The sequence below is a fragment of the Moschus berezovskii genome, chromosome 1, assembly GCF_049115385.1.
Source record: "Moschus berezovskii isolate FMDL1 chromosome 1, NW_MosBer_1.0, whole genome shotgun sequence".
Classification (NCBI taxonomy): Eukaryota; Metazoa; Chordata; class Mammalia; order Artiodactyla; family Moschidae; genus Moschus; species Moschus berezovskii.
The window spans coordinates 104,149,281-104,177,123 of NC_142460.1; the positions used below are offsets into that span (position 1 = coordinate 104,149,281).

General features: G+C 37.8%; 1 protein-coding gene across 9 annotated transcripts in view; it reads right to left on the reverse strand.

Annotated features, from left to right (window-relative positions):
* VPS8 (VPS8 subunit of CORVET complex) overlaps positions 1-27,843 on the reverse strand; it is a 313,442-nt gene that overhangs the window by 74,158 nt on the left and 211,441 nt on the right. For all 9 annotated transcript variants that reach the window (XR_016038004.1, XM_088838472.1, XM_055408827.2 and 6 more), the window contains exons 40-44: positions 27,362-27,443; positions 26,943-27,025; positions 19,430-19,510; positions 17,267-17,436; positions 14,273-14,438 (exon numbers count right to left, since the gene is read on the reverse strand). Coding sequence is in view for 8 of the 9 variants with exons in the window: in XM_088838472.1 (XP_088694598.1) it covers positions 14,273-14,438; positions 17,267-17,436; positions 19,430-19,510; positions 26,943-27,025; positions 27,362-27,443 (582 nt within the window). In the remaining variant the exon portion in view is untranslated. The remainder of the gene's footprint in view (positions 1-14,272; positions 14,439-17,266; positions 17,437-19,429; positions 19,511-26,942; positions 27,026-27,361; positions 27,444-27,843) is intronic.

A 27,843-nucleotide genomic window follows, 5' to 3' on the forward strand; every position in this document is an offset into this window, starting at 1 on the left:
CATAAGGGTGGTGTCATCTGCATATCTGAGGTTACTGATATTTCTCCTGGCAATCTTGATTCCAGCTTGTGCTTCATCCAGCCCAGCATTTCTCACGGTGTACTCTGCACATAAGTTAAATAAGCAGGGTGACAATATACAGCCTTGACGTATTCCTTTCCCAATTTGGAACCAGTCTGTTGTTCCATGTCCAGTTCTAACTGTTACTTCCTGACCTCCACACAGGTTTCTCAAGAGGCAGGTCAGGTGGTCTGGTATTCCCATCTCTTTCAGAATTTTCCACAGTTTATCGTGATCCACACAGTCAAAGGCTTTGGCATAGTCAATAAAACAGAAATAGATGTTTTTCTGGAACTCTCTTGCTTTTTTGATGATCCAGCGGATGTTGGCAATTTGATCTCTGGTTCCTCTGCCTTTTCCAAATCCAGCTTGAACATCTGGAATTTCACAGTTCACATATTGCTAAACCCTGAGTGGTGTCTGTGTGGCGCTGGAGCAGCACACCGCGAAGAGGAAATATCCCACATCCAAAGGCAGGAGCGGTGGCTGAAAGGAGATACCCCATGTCCAAGGTCAGGAGTGGCAGCCGTGAGGAGAAATCCCACGTCCAAGGTAAGGAGCAGCGGCTGCACTTTGCTGGAGCAGCTGTGAAGTGATACCCCACATCCAAGGTAAGAGAAACCCCACTAAGACAGTAGGCACTGAGAGAGGGTATCAAAGGGCAGACAGACTGAAACCACAATCACAAAAAACTAGCCAATCTGATCACAGGGACCACAGCCTTGTCTAACTCAATGAAACTAAGTCATGCCGTGTAGGGCCACTCAAGACGAATGGGTCATGGTGGAGAGTTCTGACAAAATGTGGTCCACTGGAGAAGGGAATGGCAAACCACTTCAGTATTCTTGCCTTGAGAATCCCATGAACAGTAGGAAAAGGCAAAAAGATAGGATACTGAAAGATGAACTCCCCAGGTGGGTAGGTGCCCAATATGCTACTGAAGAACAATGGATGGAGGGTTGAAACACTTTACAGGAGGTGGTGACCAAAACCATCCCCAAGAAAAAGGGATTCAAACAAGGCAAAATGGTTGTCTGAGGAGGCCTTACAAACAGCTGAGAAAAGAAGAGAAGTGAAAGGAAAAGGAGAAAAGGAAAGATATACCCATCTGAATGCAGAGTTCCAAAGAATAGCAAGGAGAGATAAGAAAGCCTTCTTAAGTGAACAACGCAAAGAAATATAGGAAAACAATAAAATGGAAAAAATTAGAGATCTCTTCAAGAAAATTAGAGATACCAAGGGAACATTTCATGCAAAGATGGACAAAATAAAAGACAGAAACGGTATGGATCTAACAGAATCAGAAGATATTAAAAAGAGGTGGCAAGAATACACAGAAGTGTACAAAAAACATCTCAATAACCCAGATAATCATGATGGTATGGTCACTGACCTAGAACCAGACATCCTCAAGTTTGAAATCAAGTAGGCCTTAGAAAGCATTACTACAAACAAAGCTAGTGGAGGTGATGAAATTTCAGCTGAGCTATTTCAAGTCCTAAAAGATGATGCTGTTAAAGTGCACCACTCAATGGTGGCCACAGGACTGGAATAGGTCAGTTTTCATTCCAATTCCACCATGTCAAAGCATGTTCAAACTACCACACAATTGTGCTCATTTCATATACTAGGAAGGTAATGTTCAAAATCCTTCAAGCTAGTCTTCAAAGTATGTGGACTAAAAACTTCCAGATGTACCAGCTGGATTTGGAAAAGGCAGAGGAATCAGAGCTCAAATTGCCAACATTTGCTGGATCACAGAAAAAGCAATGGAATTCCAGAAAAACATCTACTTTTGCTTCATTGACTATGCTAAAGCCTTTGACTGTGTGGATCACGACAAACTGTGGAAGATTCTTCAATAGATGGGAATACCAGACCACATTACATGCCTCCTGAGAAACCTGTATGCAGGTCAAGAAGCAACAATTAGAACCAGACATAGAACAACAGACTGTTTCAAAATTGAGAAAGTAGTATATCAAGGCTGTATATTGTCACCCTACTTATTTAACTTATATGTAGAGTACATCATGGTAAATGCTGTGCTGGATGAAGATCAAGCTGGCATCAAGACTGCTGGAAGACGTATCAATAACTTCAGATAAGGAGATGACACCTTATGGCAGAAGGAGAAGTGGCAGTAAAGATCCTCTTGATGAATGTGAAAGAGAGTGAAAAAGTTGGTTTAAAACTCAACATTCAAAAAACCAAGATCATGGCATCCGGTCCCATCACTTTATGGCAAATAGAAAGGGAAACAATGGGAAACAGTGACAAACTATTTTCTTGGGCTCCAAAATCACTGCAGACAGTGACTTCAGCCATGAAATAAAAGATGCTTGCTCCTTGGAAGAAAAGCTATGACCAACCAAGGCAGCATCTTAAAAAAGCACAGACATCACTTTGCCAGCAAAGGTCCATCTAGTCAAAGCTTTGGTTTTTCCAGCAGTCATGTACGGATGTGAGAGATGGACCATAAAGAAGGCTGAGTGCCGAACAATTGATGCTTTTGAACTGTGGCATTGGAGAAGACTCTTGAGAGTCCCCTGGACAGCAAGGAAATCAACCCTGAATACTCCTTGAAAGAACTGATGCTGAAGCTGAAGCTTTAATACTCTGGGCACGTTATGCGAAGAACCGACTCACTGGAAAAGACCCTGATGCTACGAAAGATTGAGGGCAAGAGAAGATGGGGGCAACAGAGGATGAGATAGTTGGATTGCATCACTGACTCAATGGACATGAGTTTGAGCAATCTCCAGAAGATAGTGAAGGACAGGGAAGCCTGGTGTGCTGTAGTCCATGGGGTCACAAAGAGCAAGACACAACTGAGCAACTGAATAACAATAACCAGGTATACATTATATATGAGCTGAAGTAATGAATCACTTAATACCAGTATATAATAACAAGAATATTGGAAAATGAACATCAGTTCAGTTCAGTTGCTCAGTCGTGTCCGACTCTTTGTGACCCCATGAATCACAGCACGCCAGGCCTCCCTGTCCATCACCAATGCCCGGAGTTCATTCAAACTCATGTCCATCGAGTCAGTGATGCCGTCCAGCCATCTCTGTCTTCCCCTTCTTCTCCTGCCCCCAATCCCTCCCAGCATCAGAGTCTTTTCCAGTGAGTCAACTCTTCGCATGAGGTGGCCAAAGTATTGAAGTTAATGAACATAAGTCTCCTCAAAAAGATGCATTGATGTTAGGATTATTTATCACTTCTGCACTTCTGAGACATATTAATATTCATTTCATTTGTAAGTTTAATTTAGAAGGTACTCTTTTGAGAAATGCTTCTATCTTCAAAATTCATTTTTTAGAATTTCGTTTGGCTAAGAATAACTTAACAGGGAGCTAACATTCTGTGAAAACAGAGAAATGAAAACAGGGCCTTAATATCAGGTTTCCTATTTCATTAAGTAGCAGGTAAAACAAATCTCCAATTAATAGTGGGATAAATAAACAATGTACAATGGTTAACAGAAAATTATGACCAGTGAGCATTAATAAATGTCACTTACTGAATAATTTCTTCAAAGTTGTAAATACTTCTATCTGACATTATGTGTAGATTTATCCCCCAAAATGAAACATTTGCTTATACAATTCTAAAAACCAAGAAATAAAACCAACTCCAAGTACCAGGGAAAGTATCAGCTTATTTCTTTTCATTCTCTCTTTTTGCAATTGTGAAGGATGACTAGGCATCTATATGCTTATTATTTTTAATCCCCTTCTTCTTTGCATATTTATCTCTTACTAAAAAAACAAAAAACGCTGATATTTGACTGCTGTATCTGGTCATTTACTGAAAAAGGATGATATATCAAAATCTGAAAAAGGTATCAAGCTACACATAGTAAGACTTTCTAATGAGTCTCCTGATGCTCTCGTTTTTTAAAAAAATTATTATTTGTTAAATTATTTTTTATTGAAGGGTAATTGCTTTACAGAATTTTGCTGTTTTCTGTCAAACCTCAACATGAATCAGCCATAGGTATACATTTATCTCCTCCCTTTTGAAATTCCATTTCCCTCCGCATCCCACCCCTCTAGGTTGATACAGAGCCCTTGTTTGAGTTTCCTGAGACATACAGCAAATTCCTGTTGGCTATCTACTTTATATATGGTAATGTAAATTTCCAAGTTACTCTTTCCATACATCTCACCCTCTCCTCCCCTCTCACAATGTCCATAAGTCTATTCTCTTATGTCTGTTTCTCCATTGCTGCCCTGTAAATAAATTCTTCAATATCATTTTTCTAGATTTCATATGCACACATTAGAATACAGTATTCATCTTTCTCTTTCTGACGTACTTCACTCTGTATAATAGACTCTGGGTTCATCCACCTCATTAGAACTGACTCAAATGCATTCCTTTTTATGGCTGAGTAATATTCCATTGTGTATACGTACCACAACTTCTTTATCCATTCATCTGTCGATGGATATCTAGGTTGCTTCCATGTTCTAGTTATTGTAAATAGTGCTGCAATGAACAATGGGATACATGCATCTTTTTCAATTTTGGTTTCCTTCTAGATATATGCCTAGGAGTGGGATTGCTGGGTCATATGGTGGTTTTATTTTTTTTTTTGAGGAATTCTCACACTGTCTTCCCTAGTGGCTATATCAATTTACAGTCCCACCAACAGTGCAAGAGCATTCCCTTTTCTCCACACCCTCTCCAGAATTTATTGTTTGTAGACTTTTTGATGACAGCAATTCAGACTGGTGTGAGGTAACATCTCATCGCAGTTTTGATTTGCATCTCTCTAATAATGAACAATGTTGAGCATCTTTTCATGTGTTTGTTAGCCTTCTGTATGTCTTCTTTGGAGAAATGTCTGTTTAGGTCTTTTTCCCACTTTTGGATTGGATTGTTTGTTTTTCTGGCATTGAGTTTTATGAGCTGCTTGTATATTTTGGAAATTAAACCTTTGTCAGTTGTTTCACTTGGTATTATTTTCTCCCATTCTGAGGGTTGTCTTTTCACCTTGCTTGTAGTTTCCTTTGCTGTGCAAAAGCTTTTCCGTTTAATCAGGTCCCACCTGTTTACTTTTGTTTTTATTTCCATTACTCTAGCAGAGTCGGACACGACTGAAGTGACTTAGCAGCAGCAGCAGGTAGGTCATAGAGGATCTTGCTTTATGTCCTCGAGTGTTCTGCCTATGTTTTCCTCTAAGAGTTTTATAGTTTCTGGTCTTACATTTACGTCTTTAATCCATTTTGAGTTTATCTTTGTGTATGGTGTTAGGAAATATTCTAATTTCATTCTTTTATATATAGCTGTCCAGTTTTCCCAGCACCATTTATGAAGAGGCTGTCTTTGCACCATTGTATATTCTTGCCTTCTTGGTCAAAAATAAGGTGCCCATAGGTACATGGGTTTATTTCTGGGCTGTCTTGTTCCACTGGTCTACACTTTTGTTTTTGTGCCAGTACCATACTGTCTTATGACTGTAGCTTTGTAATATAACCTGAAATCAGGAAGGTTGCTTCCTCCAGCTCCATTCTTCTGTCTCAAGACTGCTTTGGTTATTCGGGGTCTTTTATGTTTCCATATGAATTGTGAAAATTTTTTGTTCTAGTTCTGTGAAAAATGCCATTGGTGATTTGACAGGGATTGCACTGAATCTGTAGATTGCATTTGGTAGTATAGTCATGTTCACAATATTGATTCTTCCTACCTAGGAATATGGAATATCTTTCCATCTGTTTATGTCATCTTTAACTTCTTTCATCAGTGTCTTATAATTCTCTGTGTACAGTTCTTTTGTCTACTTAGGTACGTTTATTCCTAGATATTTCTTTTTGTTGCAATGGTGAATGGGATTGATTCCCTGATTTCTCTGATTTTTCATTGTTAATATATAGAAATGCAAGTGATTTCTGTTTATTGATTCTGTATCCTCAAACTTTGCTAAATTCACTGATTAGCTCTAGTAATTTTCGGATACTATCTTCAGTGTTTTCTATGTTCAGTATCATGTCATCTGCAAACAGTGAGAACTTTTCTTCTTCTTTTCTGGATTCTTTTTATTTCTTTTTCTTCTTTGATAGCTGTATCTAGGACTTCCAGAACTATATTGAATAATAGTGATGAAAGTGGACACCCTTGTCTTGTTCCTGATCTTAAGGGGGAATGCTTTCAGTTTTTCACCATTGAGAATAATGTTTGCTTAGGCTTATCACGGAGAAGGCAATGGCAAGCCACTCCAGTACTCTTGCCTAGAAAATCCCATGGACAGAGGAGCCTGGTAGGCTGCAGTCCATGGGGTCGCTACGAGTCAGACATGACTGAGCGACTTCACTTTCACTTTTCACTTTCACACATTGGAGAAGGAAATGGCAACCCACTCCAGTGTTCTCGCCTGGAGAATCCCAGGGACGGGGGAGCCTGGTGGGCTGCCGTCTATGGGGTCACACAGAGTCAGACACGACTGAAGTGACTTAGCAGCAGCAGCAGCAGGCTTATCATATATGTTTGTAGGCTTATCATATATGTTTGTAGGCTTATCATACATGGCCTTATCATTATATGATCAATAATGTTTGTAGGCTTATCATATATGGCCTTTACTATGTTGAGGTAGGTTCCTTATATGCCCATGTTTTTGAAGAGTTTTAATCATAAATGGGTGTTGAATTTTGTCAAAGGCTTTTCCTGCATCTATTGAGATTATCATATGGCTTTTAATCTTTCAATTTGTTAATATGGTGCATCATATTGAGTGATTTGCATATATTGAAGAATCCTTGCATCCCTGGAATAAACCCTACTTGATCATGGTGTATAAGCTTTGTGATGTGTTGCTGAATTCTGTTTGCTAAAATTTTGTTGAGGATTTTTGCATCTGTGTTCATCAGTGATATTGACCTGTAGTTTTCTTTTTTGTGTGTGCTCTCAGTTTTTTAAGTTTTAAGAGGAATAACAATTGGAATATTTCTGGCACACAATAATGTGTTAGCTTATTGCCAGCTCTCAAGAGCTTTAAGCCCTGTTAATTAATGTTAAAACTAAAATCTAGTAAATTTTTCATTATATTTCTTTGAATTGATATTAAGCTGCCTGCTGGCCAAGAATTATTATTTTTAAAATGAACAATAGTAAGTTAATTTCTTCTAATGCTAATCAGTGCCAATGAAGGTGGTTATTTGCTACTATAAATTTAATAAAAGAATAATCTATGTAAAAGCAGGATGAGTATTTCAGTTGAAATTAGTTTCTCAAACGTATTTTATCTGTGAGTAATATATAGAGGATGCAAAACGGAAAATTCAACTTGCAATGTCTAGTCTTGGACCTAACCCGATTGACCTACTGTAAACCTAAGGGGAGAGGGAGTGGTAATAAGAAAGAAAGAAATCTGAGTCATTTCTGTTACATTTCCTTGCAAAGAATAAAAAACTTGTTCCAGAGGAAAGCAGACTTTCTGGAAGAAGAAATCCAATCATGCCTGTGTAGAACTGTTGGGAGAAAATTGACATGTCAGAGTTATGGCTTATATATATTGATCAGTTGTGAAAACCAGAAATGAAAGTAAGAGAGTCAAGAAAAAAGGTAAAAAGATTTTATCCAAGAAAACCACAGTTCTGAGGGTTACTTGTATCCTGTTGAATAAGAGTCAGTAACTGAAGAAGTAAAAAGTCAATCATCTCAAGCCTTGGAAAGGGTGAAATAAAAAGCTATTTGACAGAAGGATCATATTACAAAGGCAGTGAAAAGTTTCAAATGTATTCAGTTATTTACTGAGGATGGAAAGCAACAGGTGGAAGCTGACTGGCAATCTCAGCTTGATTTTGGAGTCAATGGGACACACACCTGTTTCTCTCCACGAACAGATCAGGAACTTAATAACCAAGGGTGACAGATTTTTGAAGGAAATTAGAGCAAAGTAGAACTCTCATGAAATTAAGCTTAATAAAAACCATCATGTATAGAATTAGCATCTTCATTTAAAATTTTCTTACAATTAAAAACGTGAATGGTTCATACAATGGTAAGAAATCTTAAGTTAGCACATTCAACATAGTATCACTGTACTTTAAAAAAGAAAGGCAATGCCAAAGAATGTTCTAACTACCGCACAATTGCACTCATCTCACGTGCTAGCAAATTAATGCTCAAAATTCTCCAAGCCAGGGTTCAACAATACATGAACTGTGAACTTCCACATGTTCAAGCTGGATTTAGAAAAGGCAGAGGAACCAGAGATCAAATTGCCCACATTCGTTGGATCATCGAAAAAGCAAGAGAGTTCCAGAAAGACATCTACTTCTGCTTTACTGGCTATGCCAAAGCCTTTGACTGTGTGGAGCACAACAAACTGGAAAATTCTTAAAGTGATGGGAATACCAGACCACCTTACCTACCTCCTGAGAAATCTGTATGCAGGTTAAGAAGCAACAGTTAGAACAGGACATGGAAGAACAGACTGGTTCCAAATCGGGAAAGGAGTATGTCAAGGCTGTATATTGTCACTCTGATTATTTAACTTATATGCAGAGTATATCATGCGAAATGCCAGGCTGCATGAAGCATAAGGTGGAATCAAGACTGCTGAGAGAATTATCAATAACTTCAGATATGCAGATGATACCACCCTTATGGAAGAAAGTGAAGAACGATTAAAGAGCCTCTTGATGAAAGTGAAAGAAGAGAGTGAAAAAGTTGGCTTAAAACTCAACCTTCAGAAAACTAAGATCATGGCATCTGGTCCCATCACTTCATGGCAAATAGAAGGGAAACAATGGAAACAGTGAGAGACTTTATTTTCTTGGGCTCCAAAATCACTGTAGATGGTGACTGCAGCCATGAGATTAAAAGATGCTTGCTCCTTGGAAGAAAAGCTATGACCAACCTACACAGCATATTAAAAAGCAGAGACACTGTTTTCCCAACAAAGGTCCATCCAATCAAAGCTATGGTTTTTCCAGTAATCATGTATAGATGTGAGAGTTGGACTATAAAGAAAGCTGAGCACCAAAGAATTGATGCTTTTGAACTGTGGTGTTGGAGAAGACTCTTGAGAGTCCCATGGACTTCAAGAAGATCCAACCAGTCAATACTAAAGGAAATCAATTCTGAACATTCATTGGAAGGACTGATGCTGAAGCTGAAATTCCAATCCTTTGGCCACCTAATGCGAAGAATGGACTCGTCGGAAAAGACCCTGATGCTGGGAAAGATTGAAGGTGTAAGGAGAAGGGGACGACAGAGGATGAGATGGTTAGATGGCATCACTAACTTGATGGACTGAGTAAGCTCCGGGAGTTGGGGACGGACAGGGAAGCCTAGTACCCTGCAATCCATGGGGTTGCAAATAGTCAGACATGACTGAGAAACTGAACTGAACTTTAAAAATCACCTTTACCAGATTTCAATAAAGTAAAAATACTAAAAATAGAACAGTCAGGAGGCAGGAAAACTGAGAGTGATGATGATTTTAAAAACTTGATTTCAAATACTGGTCCTCTTTTTCTGAGCTACATACAGTTCCCTCAGCTAAAGTTGTTGTGAAGATTATCATATTCACATCTAAAGCATATATTTGATAAATTTCATCTTCTCTTTTCTTGCATTACCAACCTACTAGATCCTTTTACCAAATCTTACTAAGAAAACCAAAGGAGACAGACAGAAAATATAAGGAATCCAAAACAGTTCTCCTTCTATTTCCCCTTATTAATTAGGAAGCATCAGACAGATTTTCAAAAGGATGATCAGTAATCCCAATGGAGTTTCCTAAAGAAATGAAAAGGTTGCACTCATTTTTTCTGCCCTGCAGAATAGGATAGCCTCAGAAATAAAACTTCCTTTGACATACAGATCCAATTTCAAAATAATTTCCCTTCTCTCAATGTTCTGAGAGCAGGCAAGAAGAAAGTCAATGAAACAGATTACTTTCTTGTGTGAGGTGCGCGGATATGGGAACACGGCAACAAATGTAGTACAAATGTTTTCAAAATTCAACATCCATTCTTGGAACAAATTCTCAAACATAGAGTAAAGGTTACATACCAAAAGCCTACAGTTAACATTATATTGAATAATGAAAAATGAATACTTTCCCCTACAATCAATAACAAGACAAGGATGTCTACTGTTATTCAATTGTGTACTAGAGGCCAATGTGATAGGGCAAGAAAAAGAAATAACATTGGAAACAAACAAAACAGTCACTATTTGCATTTGATAAGATTATGTAGATAATACCAAAAATATACATAAAGTACTCGGACGGAGAATGAGATGGCTGGATGGCATCACCGACTCTGTGGACATGAGTTTGAGTGTACTCCGGGAGTTGGTGATGGACAGGGAGGCCTGGCGTGCTGTGATTCATGGGGTCGCGGAGAGTCGGACACGACTGAGCGACTGAACTGAACTGAACTGAACTCATAAGTAAGCTTAGTAAGGCCACTGGTCACTAGATACAAAGTCAATATGCAAAAGTAAATTGTATTTCTATATTTTAGCAATGAACAATTAGAAATTAAAATATAAAAGAGTAAAACATGTAATATCAAGTCGTTAAATACTTAGAAATGAACCTTATAAAACATATGCCAGATTTATATGCCAAAACTACAAAACATTGATGAAATAAACCAAAGAAAATTTAAATAAATTGGAGCTATACTCTCCAGTGTTCTTGCCTGGAGAATCCCAGGGACAGCGGAGCCTGGTCAGCTGCTGTCTATGGGATCGCACAGAGTCAGACACGACAGAAGTGACTTAGCAGCAGCAGCAGCATACCATGTTAATGGATTGGACTCAATATCATTAAGATGTCTACTCTCCCCCAATTTATCTATACAGTCAACACAATCCTAATAAAATCCCAGCATGAATATTTTTGGGAGAAACCGACAAGGTGATTTTTTAATTTATATGGAAAAGCAAATAGAATAGCCAAATGTTAGAAAGAAGAACAAACTTGATATCTGATATCCAGATTTATTATAAAGACACAGTGTTGGATCAAGGACAGATATATAGATCAATGGAATAGAATAGAAAGTCTAGAAATAAACCCACATATACAAGGTCAATTGGTTTTTGATTAAGGTACAAAGGCAATTCAATGGATACCTTCACTCAAAAGAAAAGAACTTCAATCTTTATCTCACCTGGTATTAAATAACTCCCAATGGATCAGTGGTTGCCAGGGGCTGGAGAGTGAAGAGAGAGGCTGACTACAAAGAGCTATGGGGGACTTTTGAGGGATGTGGTAATATTGCTCTGTCTCGATTGTAAAGGAGGTTGTCAAAACTTGCAGAAGTGAATTTACTGTTTGCAAATTATGTATTAAAATATATAACTGCATACAGAACTATTTTTTAAAAAAGGAAAAAAGGCATATTTTAGCCTCTGGGGACTATCTAGAAAGAAAGAAAAAAATCTAATTGGTAATATGCAGACAATAATATGCATTTAGTCACAATCTGTTTATGAACAGAATATACCTGAAAGAGGGAAAAAAACTGAAGTACACCAAAATGCAAAGCCTTAGTTATCTACATAAATAAAGGTTCCCACATCTGCATTTGAATTCAGCTTGGAAAGATGTTAGAAATCACAGGACCCGATTTTCCTTTCCTAAATGTGAACAAGGAAGCACTGGATGACTAATACAATTTTCAATCCAGAAACACTGAACATCTTCATCTGTATATCCAGCAGACATCTCTAACTCCAACAATAAATTCTCTGCCTTACTCTCAGGTATGTTCTTTATTTAGTGCTTTCTATCTCAGTAAATGGTACCACCATCCATTTGGTTGTTCAAATAAGAAATCTGGGTACTATCTTTGACTCTTCTCTCTGTCTTACCTCCCTCACCAACCAATTTAATTATCACCAAGTCCTACTGATTCTACCTCTCAAATAAAGGTTACCAGTTGTAAAGCAAAAAAGAATATAGAATCAATATAGAATTAAAAGTTGAGCATAACTGAATCTAGAAGGTGAAAGCGGTATGAGATGAAGCTGGCGAGGTAGGCAGGGACCATATTAATTACTTTGACGTTTGTACTCATCTCAAACACATCTCACATATGGCTCTTTTCTCCATCCCAACTTCCACATTCTAGTACAAGTTACTATTTATTTCCACAAAATAATTTCAATAATCTTGGGTTTCCCTACATTCACCTATCTTGTTTTCCTTTCAATTCATTTTCTGTACTGCAGTTCTTTTAAAAGCACTATTCTTCAAAAAAGAATACTATTTTGATCATATCATATCATTCCTTCTTTAAAGCCGTTCAATGTCTTGCTTCTTTAGCACAAACATAAAAATAATTAGTATGGTCCCTGTTTACTTACTAATTTCATATAATACCATTCTTTCACCCTCTGGATCCAATCATACTCAATGTCTAGTTCCTGCAGAGATGCTTTGTTTATTCTATATACTGTTCCTTCTGCCTGGAATATTTCTCCTCCTGCCTATCCTTGTGCTTAAACTCTATCTCTTTTGCTTTGGGGCAGCTAACTAACACTTTGAAGAAATCTTCCATGACATCTCATGTCTAGATCAGCTCTGCTCATTATCACTTTTACAGAACAGTTCATCTGTAAGTCCTTGTGGTATAATAAAAAATATCATTTGGTCTTTGTCTCTGGTTCCTATCACATAGTCCCTAAAACTCTCAGACTCTCCTGAAATAGAGTGCCTTCTGAATGTTAATGAGATGACTGGTACTTGGGGACCCCTACTTAGTTTCAGGATGGCAGCTGGTCATCAGAAAGATCAAATCATGACTAGAGAGTTAGAACTTTCAGTTCTTCCCTCCCCATCCTTCCCCCACCCCCATATAGGAGGAGGGGAGAGGGGCTAGATATTGAGTCTAAGCACTAATGGCCAGTGATTTAATCAATCATGGTTACGTAATGAAGTTTCCAATAAAAACCCCTAAATGTTGAAGTTCAAGGACTTTCCAGGTTGGTGAGCACACTGATAACTGGGAAAGTGGTATACCAAGACATGGCATGGAAGCTCTGGGCACCCTTTTCCCCCCCTTACCTTGCCCTATGCACCTCTTTCATATGGCTATTCCTGACTATCCTTTATAATAAACAGGTAAACATAAAGCATGTTCCCAACTTCTGTGAGTTGTCCTACTGAATTATTAAACCTGGCAGAGTGGGTCACAGGGACCCCTAAATTTATCAAGTCAGACAGAACAGTAAGTAATCTGGTACCCCATTTGTAACTGGTGGTAAGGACAGTCTCTTGGGAATGGACCCTTAAATGTATAAAGTCTGACACTAATTCCTGGTGGTCAGTGTGAGAACTGAATGGCATTACTGGGCATACAGTTGGAACCCAGAGAACTGACAGAACTGTTGTCAGAACTGAATATGGAAAAAATACCATGTAATTGGTGTCAGAAAGAATTGGAGAACACTTCCTGGAAATGTTTATAATTTCATTGTCATACAAACTCCATAAGACAAATGTCTTGTTCCAGCATTTAACACAGTGCCTGGCACATGGTTCTGTATTTACTGGATGAATATGGATACTAATGGCTACCACTGGAATGTAGAAACTCTGAACTATTATCTGGGAGAAGCTAGGTCAGAGTTTTTTCCCTGGGTTATCTTCTGACTTAATATTGAAAGCTTAATTGATTTAGCATAAGTTAGATGATTTAAACATAATTCTAAATCATCTTTGATTCCTCATTTCTCCAATCTGATATGCTGGATCACCTCAGAAGTCAATCCTTCTGTCTTCGATAATCTTTATAATCTTTCGTTTCTCTACACTCCATCTCCAATGCATGCTCCCTTCTAACCTTCCACATTTAAATAAATCGCAACTACAGAATTCCAGTTTCTCAAGCCAAAAACAAAGAGAGAAAAGCAATGGGTCCAACATTTCACTAAGTGATGTTAACGTCAACTATAGGATAGGGCAGCATGGAGGAAGGTGCAGGAAACAGAAAATGAAGTAAATCTGCTGAGGCCTGAAAAGACCTGAAAAAAAAGAGCCCAGGTCTAAAAGACATTGTTAAGAAGAGACTATCTGCATGAGTGAGAGTGATAGTCACTCAGTCATATCCTACTCTTGACAACCCCATGGACTGTATCCTGCCAGGCCCCTCTGTCCATGGAATTCTCCAGGCAAGAGTACTGGAGTGGGTTGCCATTTCTTTCTCCACCTTGACATGAAAACAAGTTTTACCTGTGATGGGGTTATCCTTCCCTTTTTAACTTCAGATGAATTTTCACTCAACTTTCCTGCTTTGTTACTTGAGCTGCATTTGTAGCACGTCCATCTTGTTTGCCCTTCAATTTCTATGGTGCACTCTTTGCTTTGCAGACAGAATGAGTGATATAAATGGCCACAGCTGCAAAACGAAGGTAACCAATTGACACTTTTCATTATCATAAAATCATAAACCTGAGTTGTATTAGACAGTATTTAAAAGCGATAATTATTTCCAGTAAGCTGAAATGCACTGGTGGGTATGTAGGTTAAGAAATAAGAAAAGAGTTGTTGCTCTTGTTGCTCTCCTCTCTTTTTTAAAATCCAGACTCATGTATTTTGTACACTTCAGTTGTGAGGACAACAGCATCACAGTTCTTTGACTACAAACCACCCAGGGGTGAGTTGAACTTCTGCCGACTTCTCAAACTATTAAACATTTTTAGACAGTTTGAACAACGTCAACTGGGGAAAATGATAATTATATAAGTCATTTGATAATAACATGAGTGGTATTTCTCACCAAATTCAAGAGTCATGATTTGATTTATAAGCATTCACAAAAATGTTAGTACTATACAGTAAATTCTAACATCATTTCTATGAAGAAATTCCCTGTTAATTACATTAAGCTACCAAATAAACCTTCCAGAAATAAGTGTTGAGCATAATTCTAAGTCATCTTCACTGATTCCTCCTCATTTCTCCAACCTGAAACGTTGGACCACCTCAGAAGTCAGTCCTTTTCTCTCTTTGATAGTCTTTAAAATCTTTCTTTTCTCTATCCTCCCCCATACATATAACATGCCCCAAACCAAATTCTTGATTTCCACCAAACCCTACCCTCAATGCACACTCTCATCCAACCTTCCACATCTAAACAAATAGTAACTAGAGCCTTCCAGTTTCTCAGGCTGAAAACTATTCTTTCATACCTCATATACAATCTATAAACAGATCTTGTCAGCTATACCTTCAGAATATATACAGAACCCCACCACTGCTTACTTCACTATTATCATCTTGGGCCATCTCTCACTTGGATTAGCCTAAATGGTCATTCCACTTTCACCCTTGATCTTCTGCAGTCCATTCTCACCACAGCAGTCAAAGTGATCCTTAATACATAGATTATATCGTGTCAACCCTATCCTCAAAACCATCCAATGGCTCTTCATCTCAGAGGAAGAGTTTAACTCTTCATAATGATTTAGTTCCCACATGATTTGGCTGCTGAAGTCATCTCATCATTTTCCCTTCACTCTGCTCAGGCAATGCTAGCCTGCTCACTCACTATCAGAGAGGCATGCCAAGCACCTGCCTCATGGTTTCTGCACTGGCTGATCCTCTGTCTGGAGCATTCTACCCCGATATTGCATGGAAACTTCCCTTAAGTCTCTGCTCAAATGTCACTTAAGTCTCCCTAACAACTCTTCACAAATTACTAGTTTCCAAGGTTCTCTCTCCTCTATACCATATATACTCATGGTAATTATTACATTTTTATTAATTAATTCATTTTTAACTGCCTGTCCATAATCATCTTAACAGTGGTGTTCTCCCTGACCACTCTTCATAAAATATCTCCCCTCACAGACACTCTACATCTCACTTAACATGCTTTTATTTTTTCCTGTTAGTTACTATCTGGCATTTCACTCGTCTATCTCTTTCACTAGAGTATAAATTCTGAGAGCAAAACCTTTGTTTTATTCAAAACAAAGGTTGGTACCCTATCCCTTCTAACAGTACCTGACATAGTGTGCTTGATAAATAGTTGTAGAATGAATGGGCTCTTTATGTGATAAGAAATACTTTCCCTTCTAATCACCAAATCTATCAATCTTTATCTGTAAAAACAGAAGCTAACACTTATACAGTGCTTACTGTATGTCAATATGGTTTTAAGTGTCTTATGTAAATTATCTCATTTAATCTTCACAAAAATTCTAGCAAGTAGGTACCATTATTATCCCTCTTTAAAAATAAAGAAACTAGGATGTAAAGAGATGAAATTATTTGTCTAAGTCTAATAGCTAGGAGACGGAAACGGCAACCCACTCCAGTACCCTGGCCTGGAAAATTCCATGGACAGAGGAGCCTAGTAGGCTACAGTCCCTGGGGGTCTCAAAGAGTCGGACATGACTGAACAACTTCACTGGAATAGCTCGGAAGTGGGCGAGTAAAGGTTTGAACTCAAGGTTTAAAGCCTGGCTCTAGAGTCCATCTTACATTGCCTCTATCTGTATATTCTGGATGAGCTGTCTCCTCCTGAGATCAAACCTTCTACTTTTGCACTAGACTACTTCTAGCTTTGCATTGTGGCTTTAAATATCATTTACATGCTGATGATGTCTAAATTTATATTTCCAGGACATATCTCTGACTAGAATAACTGTCTACCTGACATTCCTACTTAAATGTTTAAAAGGCATCTCAAACCTAACATCTCCAACACAAAACTCTTGATTTCCCCAGGTCCTCATGCCTGTTCCTTCTTATTTTAGAGGACGGTACCACATTCATTCAGTAGCTTGGGCTGAAGATGTTTTTATCCCTGTCACTTCACATCTGACACATCAGCAAGTTAGCTCTTCTCTTAAAATATATTTCTAACCTTCACTCCTACCGCTCTCATTCTGCGCAAATGTCACTTTCTTAGACATGTTTTTCCTCATTATGGTATCTTAAAATAACATTCTCACCCTGAACTCTTCTCTCCATCCCCTTACCCTGCGTGTTATTTCTCTCCATAGCTCTTATTACCTGTATTTATTTATGACCTGACCACTCTAATACTCTTTCCCCCTGACCCCTATGCAGAATATAAGATCTATGAGAACAGGAACTCTGCCTTGTTTTGTTCACTGCCAGAATGGCTGACTGGGGCTGTGTGTCTACGTGTGCTCCTGCCTGGCAATACCATACATGTATACACACATATGTACTACGTTTCCTTCCCTCTCTTACCTAAAGACAATAATTTCATCAGCCATTTCTTGGCGTCTCTTGTATTGCTGCAAACAAATAGAGCAGTAATCCTGCTTGGGATTCAGTCCTCTGGTAACTGAAGCTCTCAGGTTACACAATGACCAATGGAGATCTTGGTTTAGAAGGCTAGTCGTCGTTTCCAGCAGGGTCTATGAATGACCAAAATAAAAAGAAATCAACAAGTTGTTTATAAAGTGAAAGAGACAGAGGGGATGAGTGGAGAATTGCACTTGTTTCATTTTTAACCACAGGTGAACAGGAAGAGACTACAAAGGCATAAAACTGATCAAATAAACATCAAAGCACCTCAGACTTAAGTGGTTAACTTCAATGTACAAGTACTGATAAGTACTACATCGAGTCTCAAAATAATTATTAAAACGCTGTCACTAGTTACTATGGAGAAATGAGTGCTATGCCATTCTTGTGGCTTAATTTGGAACTGATGGCTTTCAGATGACTGGATTAACCCAAATCCACTTATTTATTACACTCATATAATAAGCTCTCTTTGAATTGCTCAAAGTTCTAACAAATTGTTAAAAAATAAACTCTGATTTTTTAAATAGAAACTGCATCCATGGCAATATTCCACATTAACCTTTCACTGGAAAAGCTAATGGCCATTACTCATTTTTCATCTCCCTTGGGCAAGAGATCACATTTTCCAATCAGCACTTAAAAGCCATTTGAATCTACTCAAGATTGTGACATCTGCCATTGAGTCACATAAAGATATTTCACAGCTATCACATTAAGTCATTTAAAGTTCCCTGTGTTTATAAAGTATTGTTTCCTTACTACATCTAATTCTCAACATTCATATATATCATTTCGATGTGCAGTTGGGTTCTTTTCTGTCAGTCCCAAAGGGAAAGATATACTGTCCATCCTCCTTGCTACACAGTCTTATCCTTAAACTTTATCTATAAGGCAGAACTTTTTGTTCTAATGGTCTATTTCAATTCTTTCCAATCAACTCCATCTTTTCTTCCTCTTCCAAAGTTTGTAAAAACTTTCAGCTTTGCACTCAGTTTCCTTTTGCCATCACAGACTCTGTGCCTGAAGGGGGATCAGCTTCCTTGTGCTATTTTACTTAACATAACTGCAGTTCTTACAGCACCCTAAGAAAAGCTCTGTCATTCAATTTCTTTCTTTTTCTTCTATTAAAAAAGCAGACATTGTATCTTAACATGTCTAAATGGCACTATTCCTTGGTGGCTTCATGAGTCACTTTGAAGTATATGAAGAAAAACTTGTACACCAAGCTGGCTTTTACTGAAAATTAATGCCACAAGCAGTTTCGGGTTAAAGGAAGACTAATGAGAATTGGACTGTGAAGAAAGCTGAGCACCGAAGAATTGAAGCTTTTGAACTGTGGTGCTGGAGAAGACTCTTGAGAGTCCCCTGGACTGCAAGGAGATCCAACCAGTCCATTCTAAAGGAGATCGATTCTGGGTGTTCATTGGAAGGACTGATGCTAAAGCTGAAACTCCAATACTTTGGCCATCTCATGCAACGAGTTGACTCACTAGAAAACTCTGATGCTGGGAAGGATTGGGGGCGGGAGGAGAAGGGGATGACAGAGAATGAGATAGCATCACCGACTCGATGGACGTGAGTTTGAGTGAACTCCGGGAGTTGGTGATGGACAGGGAGGCCTGGAGTGCTGTGATTCATGGGGTTGCAAAGAGTCGGTCGCAACTGAACTGAACTTAATGACCATTTCTGGTTAGTGGTGATTAACTGTTTCAGAATGTTTAAAAGAACACTAATTTTATCCTGCAATTTTTCTATACTCATCCTGACCCTTTCTTTTTTGAGTTATACCTTTATATTCCATTATTTTCCAAGAAAGTTTCTTATATTTTTCATTTGGGAAACAAGATATATGTCCCATCACCCATGAAACAAAAGAATAAAATAAATTCAAAAGCTGCAATTACACATTCCAGAATATATGTGTATATGTATACAAAATATAAATTAAGGTCTAAAAAATTTTTTAATTGGAAAGTCATACACTTCAATCTTTCAAACTTCCACTAAACAGATGGTAATTTCTAAAGAAAAAGTACAGGTACAAAGAGAAAATAGCTTCTTTCTACCATAGAATGGGCTTAGAAATAGAAAGTAGCTTACCTGTTCATAGTTAAAGGTGTCCAACATTCCCAGAATAAGGCCCTGGATTTCTCCAAGTTTTCCTTTTCCATAAACTGGGTCCTAATTAGAAAAAAGTTGCTAAAGATTATAATTCTATTCCTGTTATTTTAAATGTATTTTAAAATATAAGTTATCTGAAAAAGCCCAAGACTCTTAAGTATTTGTTAATAGTCACAAAATACTTATTCTTCCACGAACCTTTCTACTGGAAATGCACACTGGTCTCAGGTCATCAAATCATTTTGGAAAAGTAAATAAAATTTAAATGATTCAAGCCTCTTGCTAACAACCATAAATTTCACTCTGGTTTTGTTTCTGCAGTAAGCTTCCTTTCTTTCTTATTAAACATCACCTATCCTTTTTGGGGGCTTCCCTGGTAGCTCAGATGGTAAAAGAATCTGCCTACAATGCGGGAGATTTCTGGTCAAGAAGATCCCCTGGAGAAGGAAATGGCAACCCACTCCAGTATTCTTGTCAGGAAAATCCCACGAACAGAGGTGCCTGGTGGGCTACAGTCCATGAGGTCACAAAGAGTAGAACATGACTGAGCGACTAATACAGACATCCATTTTCGAGCTCTTATTTATCTGCTACATTAATACCAAAGTACTCAAGAACACTCAGAATCTGTTCAACTCCTCCTGCGACCCACATCTGGCTACCATCTGGTCCAAACCAAGTCATGCCAGTTTAGGAGATCAGTTTCTGAATCTAAGCAACTTGCAGTTTTTCAAAGTTTTTCTTAATCAAATCACTACTGATAAACAACAGATACCTAGACAATGTTCCTTCCACTGCTTTTCATATGAGGTATGCCAAATAACTTGTTTATCATAGACAATTTGAAAAACACTGTTGTATACAAAAATAAAAGTGAACTGAAATCTAACCACCCCAATAGAAACACTTTTGATATTTTGAGGTATATTCTTCCAGTCTTACTTCTGGGGAAGGAGAGAGAGGGATATATTTTGGGGGCATTTCATATAATACTTTTACTTTTTTTTACTTAATAGTATGTTGTGAGCAGTTTCCCATATTATCAAACAATAGGAACAGTTACAGGGTATGAAATGTGTGAAGATGGTATGTGTTATTCAACCATTCTTTGTTGTTGGGGATTTAGGTTTCTCTCCCCATAGTCCACCTTGAGGTCCCATCCCTATTATCAAAAGCTGGTGGCTGCAAATTTTGGTCTCAGTCTTTCTTAGGAAGAGATTTCAAGAAAGGAAAATGACATACAAACTAATAAACTAAACTAATATTTGCTAGATAAGAGTAACAAATATGAATAACTAAATGACAAACTAATGTTTGCTGGGAGGTACGGGGAACATTTTTGGTTACTTATTAAGGAGTAGGGTTTATTAAAATCTTGGTACAGTGAGTTCAGATGTTAAGAGAAAAAAAAAAAAAGGAGACTGTGGACCAGGGAAAACTTAGGAGAAAGATACAGAAATGTGAGAAGAAACTGTGTGTTCATGCGCTTGTACAACATAATCTTAGGATTTTTTTTTTTTCTCTTCTATGCTCTGGTGATGGTTCCTAAAGACAGGACAGATGCAGTTCCTAACTCAGATCAGTGTTTGGTACTTTCAGTTGGTCAAGAGCAGCACCAGATTGTCTGCCATAGGTTCTTGGTCCTGATGCTGAGGTACTGCTGAAGAAACCAAAGGGTAACTATGCATTTGTGTACTAATGAACAAGTTTACTTTGGGCTTGAACAGATCACTTAAACTTACTGGGGAAATTTGTCTCACTAAGTTAAAGATACCTGTCCAATACGTGCAGAGCATCTGCAAAAGACAAAACTACAGACATCTCAGACTAGCTCTTTACTAGAACAACTCAGGCCATGTACAAATGAGACAACCTTTTGATTTTCTTTGCATAAAAACGGATCCATGTTAACACTTCTGAACTTACATCCAATTACACGTACATTCAAGCTCTCAGTAAATACATTTACTTCTTTAAGTAAGTATCAATGGACACTATAATACTTTATTACAAAAACACTGTAATAGCTACTCTAACATGTTCACACATACACAATACAAGTATGCACTGTGTATGTGTGGACAGAAAAGCACACATTCCAGCACAGAAAAGCTCTGTCATTCACCTACGACAAGGGTGGTTTGGAGAATAAAGAGGTCTTGAAAAGGTTAAATGCTGGAAGAAGAAACCTTTATAGGTCACGTCTATATTTATATCAGTACATTTCACTCTAACATGCATAATTTAAAAGCAAAATCATGAAAATAACCTCATGCTGGGACAACATATAAATTATAGAATGCAAAAGAGAGCTCAAGGCTTCTGGCACAGCATGCACACAATCCACTAGCTTTTCAAATTATTTTCCAAATATGTCAGCTAGATTCTTCAGCAATAAATAACTGCTGAAGTTTCTCTTTAACTTGTCCTTAATCTACAAAAGAAGAGCACATTTAGGTACTTCACATAAACTTGTTTTTTAAAAAGCATGTTATAAAAAGATGTGATGACCACTTTTTCCCAGCATTTTCTTTCTTTTAAATAGAAGTAATAGTTGGTTTACAATACTGGGTTAGTTTCAGGTGTACAGCATAGTGATTCAGTTATTTTTTCTGATTATATTCTATTATAGGTTATATGATATTGAATATAATTTCCCATGCCATACAGTAAATGCATGTTGTTTATCCATTTTATACAGAGGAGTTTGCATCTGTTAAACCCATATTCCTAATTTGTTCCTCTCCCCCTTCCTCCTTTTGGTAACCATAAACTTGTTTTTTTATATCGGTGAGTCTGTTTCTGATTTGTACATAGATTCATTTGTATTATTTTTAGAATCCCATATATAAGTGATTGGAGAAGGAAATGGCAACCACTCCAGTATTCTTGCCTGGAAAATTCCATGGACAGGGGAGCCTGGTGGGCGACAGTGCATGGGGTCTCAAAGAGTTGGACACAACTGAGCAACTAACACTTTCACTTTTCATACAGGGAGGTCTGGTGTACTGCAGTCCATGGGGGGGTTGCCAAGAGTTGGACATGACTTAATGATCGAACAATAACAACAATACAGTATTTATTTCTGACTCACTTCACTAAGTATAATATTCTCCAGGTCCATCTATGTTCTTGCAAATAGCAATACCTCTATTGCTTTCTGATACTTACTATACCACATATATGGGAAGCTGCTGTATAGCACAGGGAGCTCAGTTTGGTACTCTCTGATGATCTAAAGGGGTGGGATGGGGTGAACTGGGGTTGGAGGGAGGCTAAAGAGTGAGGGGATATATGTAAACATACAGCTGATTCACACTGTTGTACAGCAGAAACTAATTCAACACTGTAAGCAATTATGCTCCAATAAAAATAAATTTAAAAAAATAAAATTTTTACTGATCAAGCATTACTTTAAAATATGAATAATGCCAAGAGAATATAAGTCATTTGTTTGTATTAATTCCCTTAGTAAAATAGTCATAAGCAGCTTTTCAGAAGCCAAAAATTACTTTTGCCATAGAGTAAGAACAGGGAGTAAAGGCAGAATGTACAGAACATAAATATGGTCCCTTAAAAATACTAATTTATTAAAACTGAAAGGGAAAAAAAAAAACTGACTTATCACCTAATGTTCATGAACGAAACCTGTACAATTAAGGTCCCCAGGAACATTCTGAATGAATATTTAGGTCAGGAAGATCTTTGAGAACCTCTCATCATGTCAATATCTCTTTTGTTTTCTGTTCTGTTCTGTCGCTCAGTCTTGTCCGACTCTTTGCGACCCCATGGACTGTAGCTTACCAGGCTTCTCCATCCATGGGATTCTCCAGGCAAGAATACTGGAGTGGGTTACCATTTCCTTCTCCAGGGGATCTTCCTGACCCAGGGATTGAACCAGGGTCTCCCGCATTATTTTAAGGGGCAATAAAAATAGGTAAACCCTCTGATACTTGAATGTTTCCTAGAACTCCATTTTGGCCTTAGCCTTTTTTTCACTAATTCTGTTCAGGCTGAACTTCATCTGGTTTCAAAGAATTTAACTACCACTTCTATGCTGATGACTTCCAAATCTTCCTTTCCACCTCTTACCTCTTCCTATGAAGTCTGGTCTTGTATTCCCCACTGCTCATTGTTAGCCAGACAAAACTGAAATCAGGGGTTTACCTGGGTTCTTCTTGTGTTCTTCTACATCTAATCAGTCAAAAAGTCAATTAAATTCTGTTAGCTAAGCAAGTTCTGAATCCATCTTCTCCTATCCATTCTATGTAACTCAAATAACAAACTTTGAGTACCTATTATGAATATATTCTGGGTATTTCTATGCCTTCAGTCTCAGTCTTGATCCCTTCCAATTTATCCTATATAATACAGACTGAGTGATATTTCTAAAAAGAAACCTCATTTCATCAGTCCTCTGGTTAAAATCTTTTAATGAGTATTTAGTGAATTTAAAATAAAAACCAAAGTCCCTTCCCCAGTTTACAAAGCAACTAAGGACAGGGTCCCTGCCTCTCAAACTTCAGCTCTGTGATGCAACTTTAATCTTGTCCTATGTTCCAAGCATACTTAAACATCTGCAACTCCTCAAACGTACCTACCATGTTTCACCTCAGATTCTTTTATATATAGTTCACTTTGCTTATAATAGTCCTTTTTTTAAAAAACCACTGACTCCTTTAGGCTTTTTAAGATTCAGTTCAGACATCTACTCCTCCAGGAAATCTTTCCACAGTCTGTCTCACACATATACTTTCATTGGTACTCCTCTGGCCACAGAGGAGAAACCTAGAGAAACCTAGTTCATTCTATCTTACTCAAAAAACATAATAATTGTAAAGGTGCTGGGGTGTTTAAGGAGCCAAACAAAGGAATACAGGTAAGGCTTAAGAACCACAATGAGGGATGTAGACACCTTCAGGATTTTCTCTCCACACTCCTCTCCCAATGTCTTGAATCCTCTCCTTCTATCTTCCCTCTTCTCCATGTATCTTGTCTATTCTCCTCTTTGTGTGCCTGCTTCATTGTTCTTCTCTCTGAAGATTAACTTTATACTATTTCAGTCCATATGACAGAAAGGTAGTCACTGTCAGCTCCTGAACTTTTGTACCTTATATAATCCAGAGAACTGCAGAGAAACTCTTCACCTTTTCAATTCAGTTCCAAAATTTCCTGGAAAGGATACTGGTTGGCCCCTCTTGGCCAGCTGTCCACTCTGAGTCAATCAGGTACAGTCAAGAGGCACAGTCATGGTTTCACATGGCTGTTCCAGCTATTATCACATGGACTGAGAGTGTACAGATACAGAAGTAGCAATTACCCTACCTGGGGTTCAGAGCATGCAATCCTTAAGGTGGCCAATATGACCTGTTCTTTAGAGCCCTATGAATTGTTAGATCTGATATTTTCTTGTCTCCCCACAGTCTTTTAGGGCAGTGCCTTTTTTCCATCTACATAGATAATTAACCAAACAGGGTAATATACAATACATAAACCAACTAATAACTAACTCCTCAAAAAACCAGTGAAAGTCACTCAGTTGTGTCTGACTCTTTGAGATCCCATGGACTGTATAGTCCATGGAATTCTCCAGGCCAGAATACTGGAGTGGGTAGCCATTCCCTTCTCCAGGAGATCTTCCCAAACCAGGGAATCTTCCCAACCCAGGGATCGAACCCAGATCAAACCCATTGCAGGTGGATTCTTTATGATCTGAACCACCAGGGAAGCCACTAGATTTATAAGATTAGAATGCCACAAAACACCAGGGACTGAAGCAAATGAAGGAGCTTACATGATATAGTGGGAAACAGTGTAAATTAAGAGATCAGAGACTTTGGTGGCAGTCTGGATGTTGCCTCTAATGGTGGATCAGGTACTTAACTTTCTATACTTTAGTTTCCTCCTTCATCAATAGAAATTTTTACAGTAGCCCCACCTACTTCAAGAGATTCTTGTGAGCTTCAAATACAGTATCTGTGAAAGCAACTTGAAAAAATAAAAATCTCTATACAAACATAAGGTAGAGTTATGTGCAAATAGGAATTTAACAATCAGCATACTCTCCTGATTAGTATGAGTTAACCACTGATGGTGGAAATGATAAGACTACAACTACAATGAATACCAGTATAACACAAAAATAAAGATTTTCAAATACCAAAAGCCTTCAAGGATATGACTCTCGAAATACACTATTTAAAAAAAAATTATATGCATTTGCCAAAAGAAAAATCAATTTTTATTTATTATAATTTATGTATTAAAATGTGATGAAAGCTGAACATAAAGCTGAATGTGTATAATGAGAGGGAAGACACTTATGACTTTAGGATTTCATTTTTTTCTAATTTACTTGGTAACTTAAAGTACTCCCTCATTATAGAGATAGTTCATATATAACTGAAACCGTACAACAAATGTATTTTACGATGGATGTAAGAAAAGCAGTCTGTACCAAGTTATTATTCAATTCATGATAAAGATCAAATGAAGTGATACATGTGAAGACACATTCTAAAGGATAACATGCAATGTGGTGAGAGACTGTTGGATACAGTAGTCTTTATCAGCAAAGGCCCAGCTGCTTCATACCAGATGGGAAAGGAGAGCCTGTAGAGTCTTAAAAGAGAGATGAAAGCAACTTTCATGGTCGGATAAAAATAATTTGAAAATTATGAAGATCAACAGCATCATATTACTGTGTTTTTCTTTGTTTTGGTGTGTCTGTATCCTGCTTCCCTGGTGGCTCAGATGGTAAAGAATTTGCCTGCATTGTGGTAGACTGGGGTTTGATCCCTGCGTTGGGAAAATTCCCTGGGGAAGAGAATGGCTACCCACTTCAGTATTCTTGCCTGGAGAATTCCATGGACAGAGGAGCCTGGTGCATTATAGTCCATGGGGTTGAAAAGAGCTGGGCACAACTGAGCGACTAACACTTTTACTTTTCACTTATCCTGCATAAAGTAAGGAAAGACAAAATGGATTCTAAGGATAATTCCTACTGCTTCCCCAAGAGTGTTCACAGATTTTTCTAAAAATATCTTAGTGTATTTTTAGCATTCTCTTTTTGATGAAGTTGGAAAGGTTCAGGCCTTTTTGCTGAAGAGTAGGAGATAAGTTATGGACATAAAATTTTAGGATGAGTTAGAAAACCTAAGTAACAAGATTAAGAAATGTCCATATTAACAATTTTTATGTGGTTTTTTTTTTGCACTAAAAAGTGTAACCAGCTGGAAACAGGACACCAAAAAGAAGCTTATGTATCTGAATCCCAAGGTCACAGTGAACAACTGAAGGCTACAAGTGTGTGTCAGGCAAACTGACATCACTGGATGAGAGCTAAAGGATGAGAGTCACAGTCATAACTTAGATATTTATCTAATGCCAAAAATCAGCTGCATTATGTTTGAGACCCGTTTAAACATTATTTATACATAACTAAAATGTAAGTTAAAATTGATCAACACTGAATTTTCCCCTTTCAACTCACCTGTAAGATTCGCTGCAAGATGGATGGAAGGGCAATAAATGCTGCCATGCTGTTGAGAACTTGCATGGTCAAAGATTTCAGAGCTGTTATAACAACATGTTAATATTAAGGTTAGTTTAAAATCAGAGTTTTAGGTTTTTCCTGTAAGTCACAGGAATAAAGCTTCCTAGAAACTTAGCTAACCAGGGCCAATTTGATATTTTAAAGTTAACCTGGTAACCTGCAAAGTTACTGTTATTTAAGACAAAGGATGTAACTGGTGCCTCAGAAAGAAGTGAACCTGAAAAATGAGATAAAAACTACAATATGATTTCATTTAAGATAATAATAAAAACATGATACTGGGAGAAGTTATCTAAACGACTATTTCTAGCAGATAAAAATTGGGTGATGGTATACATGGATGCTGACAAACTTACCTTCAGAGTGTGGATGAGGTGCAGCTGAACCAGACAGCTTCTGAGGGGCCATCATTGCCTCCAATAATGGAAACCAGAGTGCCTGTAATGTCACAGAAAAACAAAGAAAAACAAAAGGACTGTGTTGTTTTTAAGAATAACTAACATCAGCCTACTGTTTCACAGGCTGAAATGTACTTCTCAAACACACTTTTTGGTAAAAATCAGAAAAAGAAAAGATGGAACACCTGACTAGGAAGAGACAATAAAAAGCAAAAACCATAACAGATATCTTTACCATGTACCTTGGGAAAATTAAGGAAGGTGAAGTTAAGTAAGTCTGGAACTGCAATCTTCTGTGTCTTAGGAGAGGGGAGGGTCAAAGGAGCCACAGCAGAGCCTCCAGCTATTCTTAAATGTTATATCACTGACACAGTCTAAACAGCCCTGTGTAAAGCAGAAGGGGATAGAGAACTACCCCACAACTACCCTCCTCCCATTTC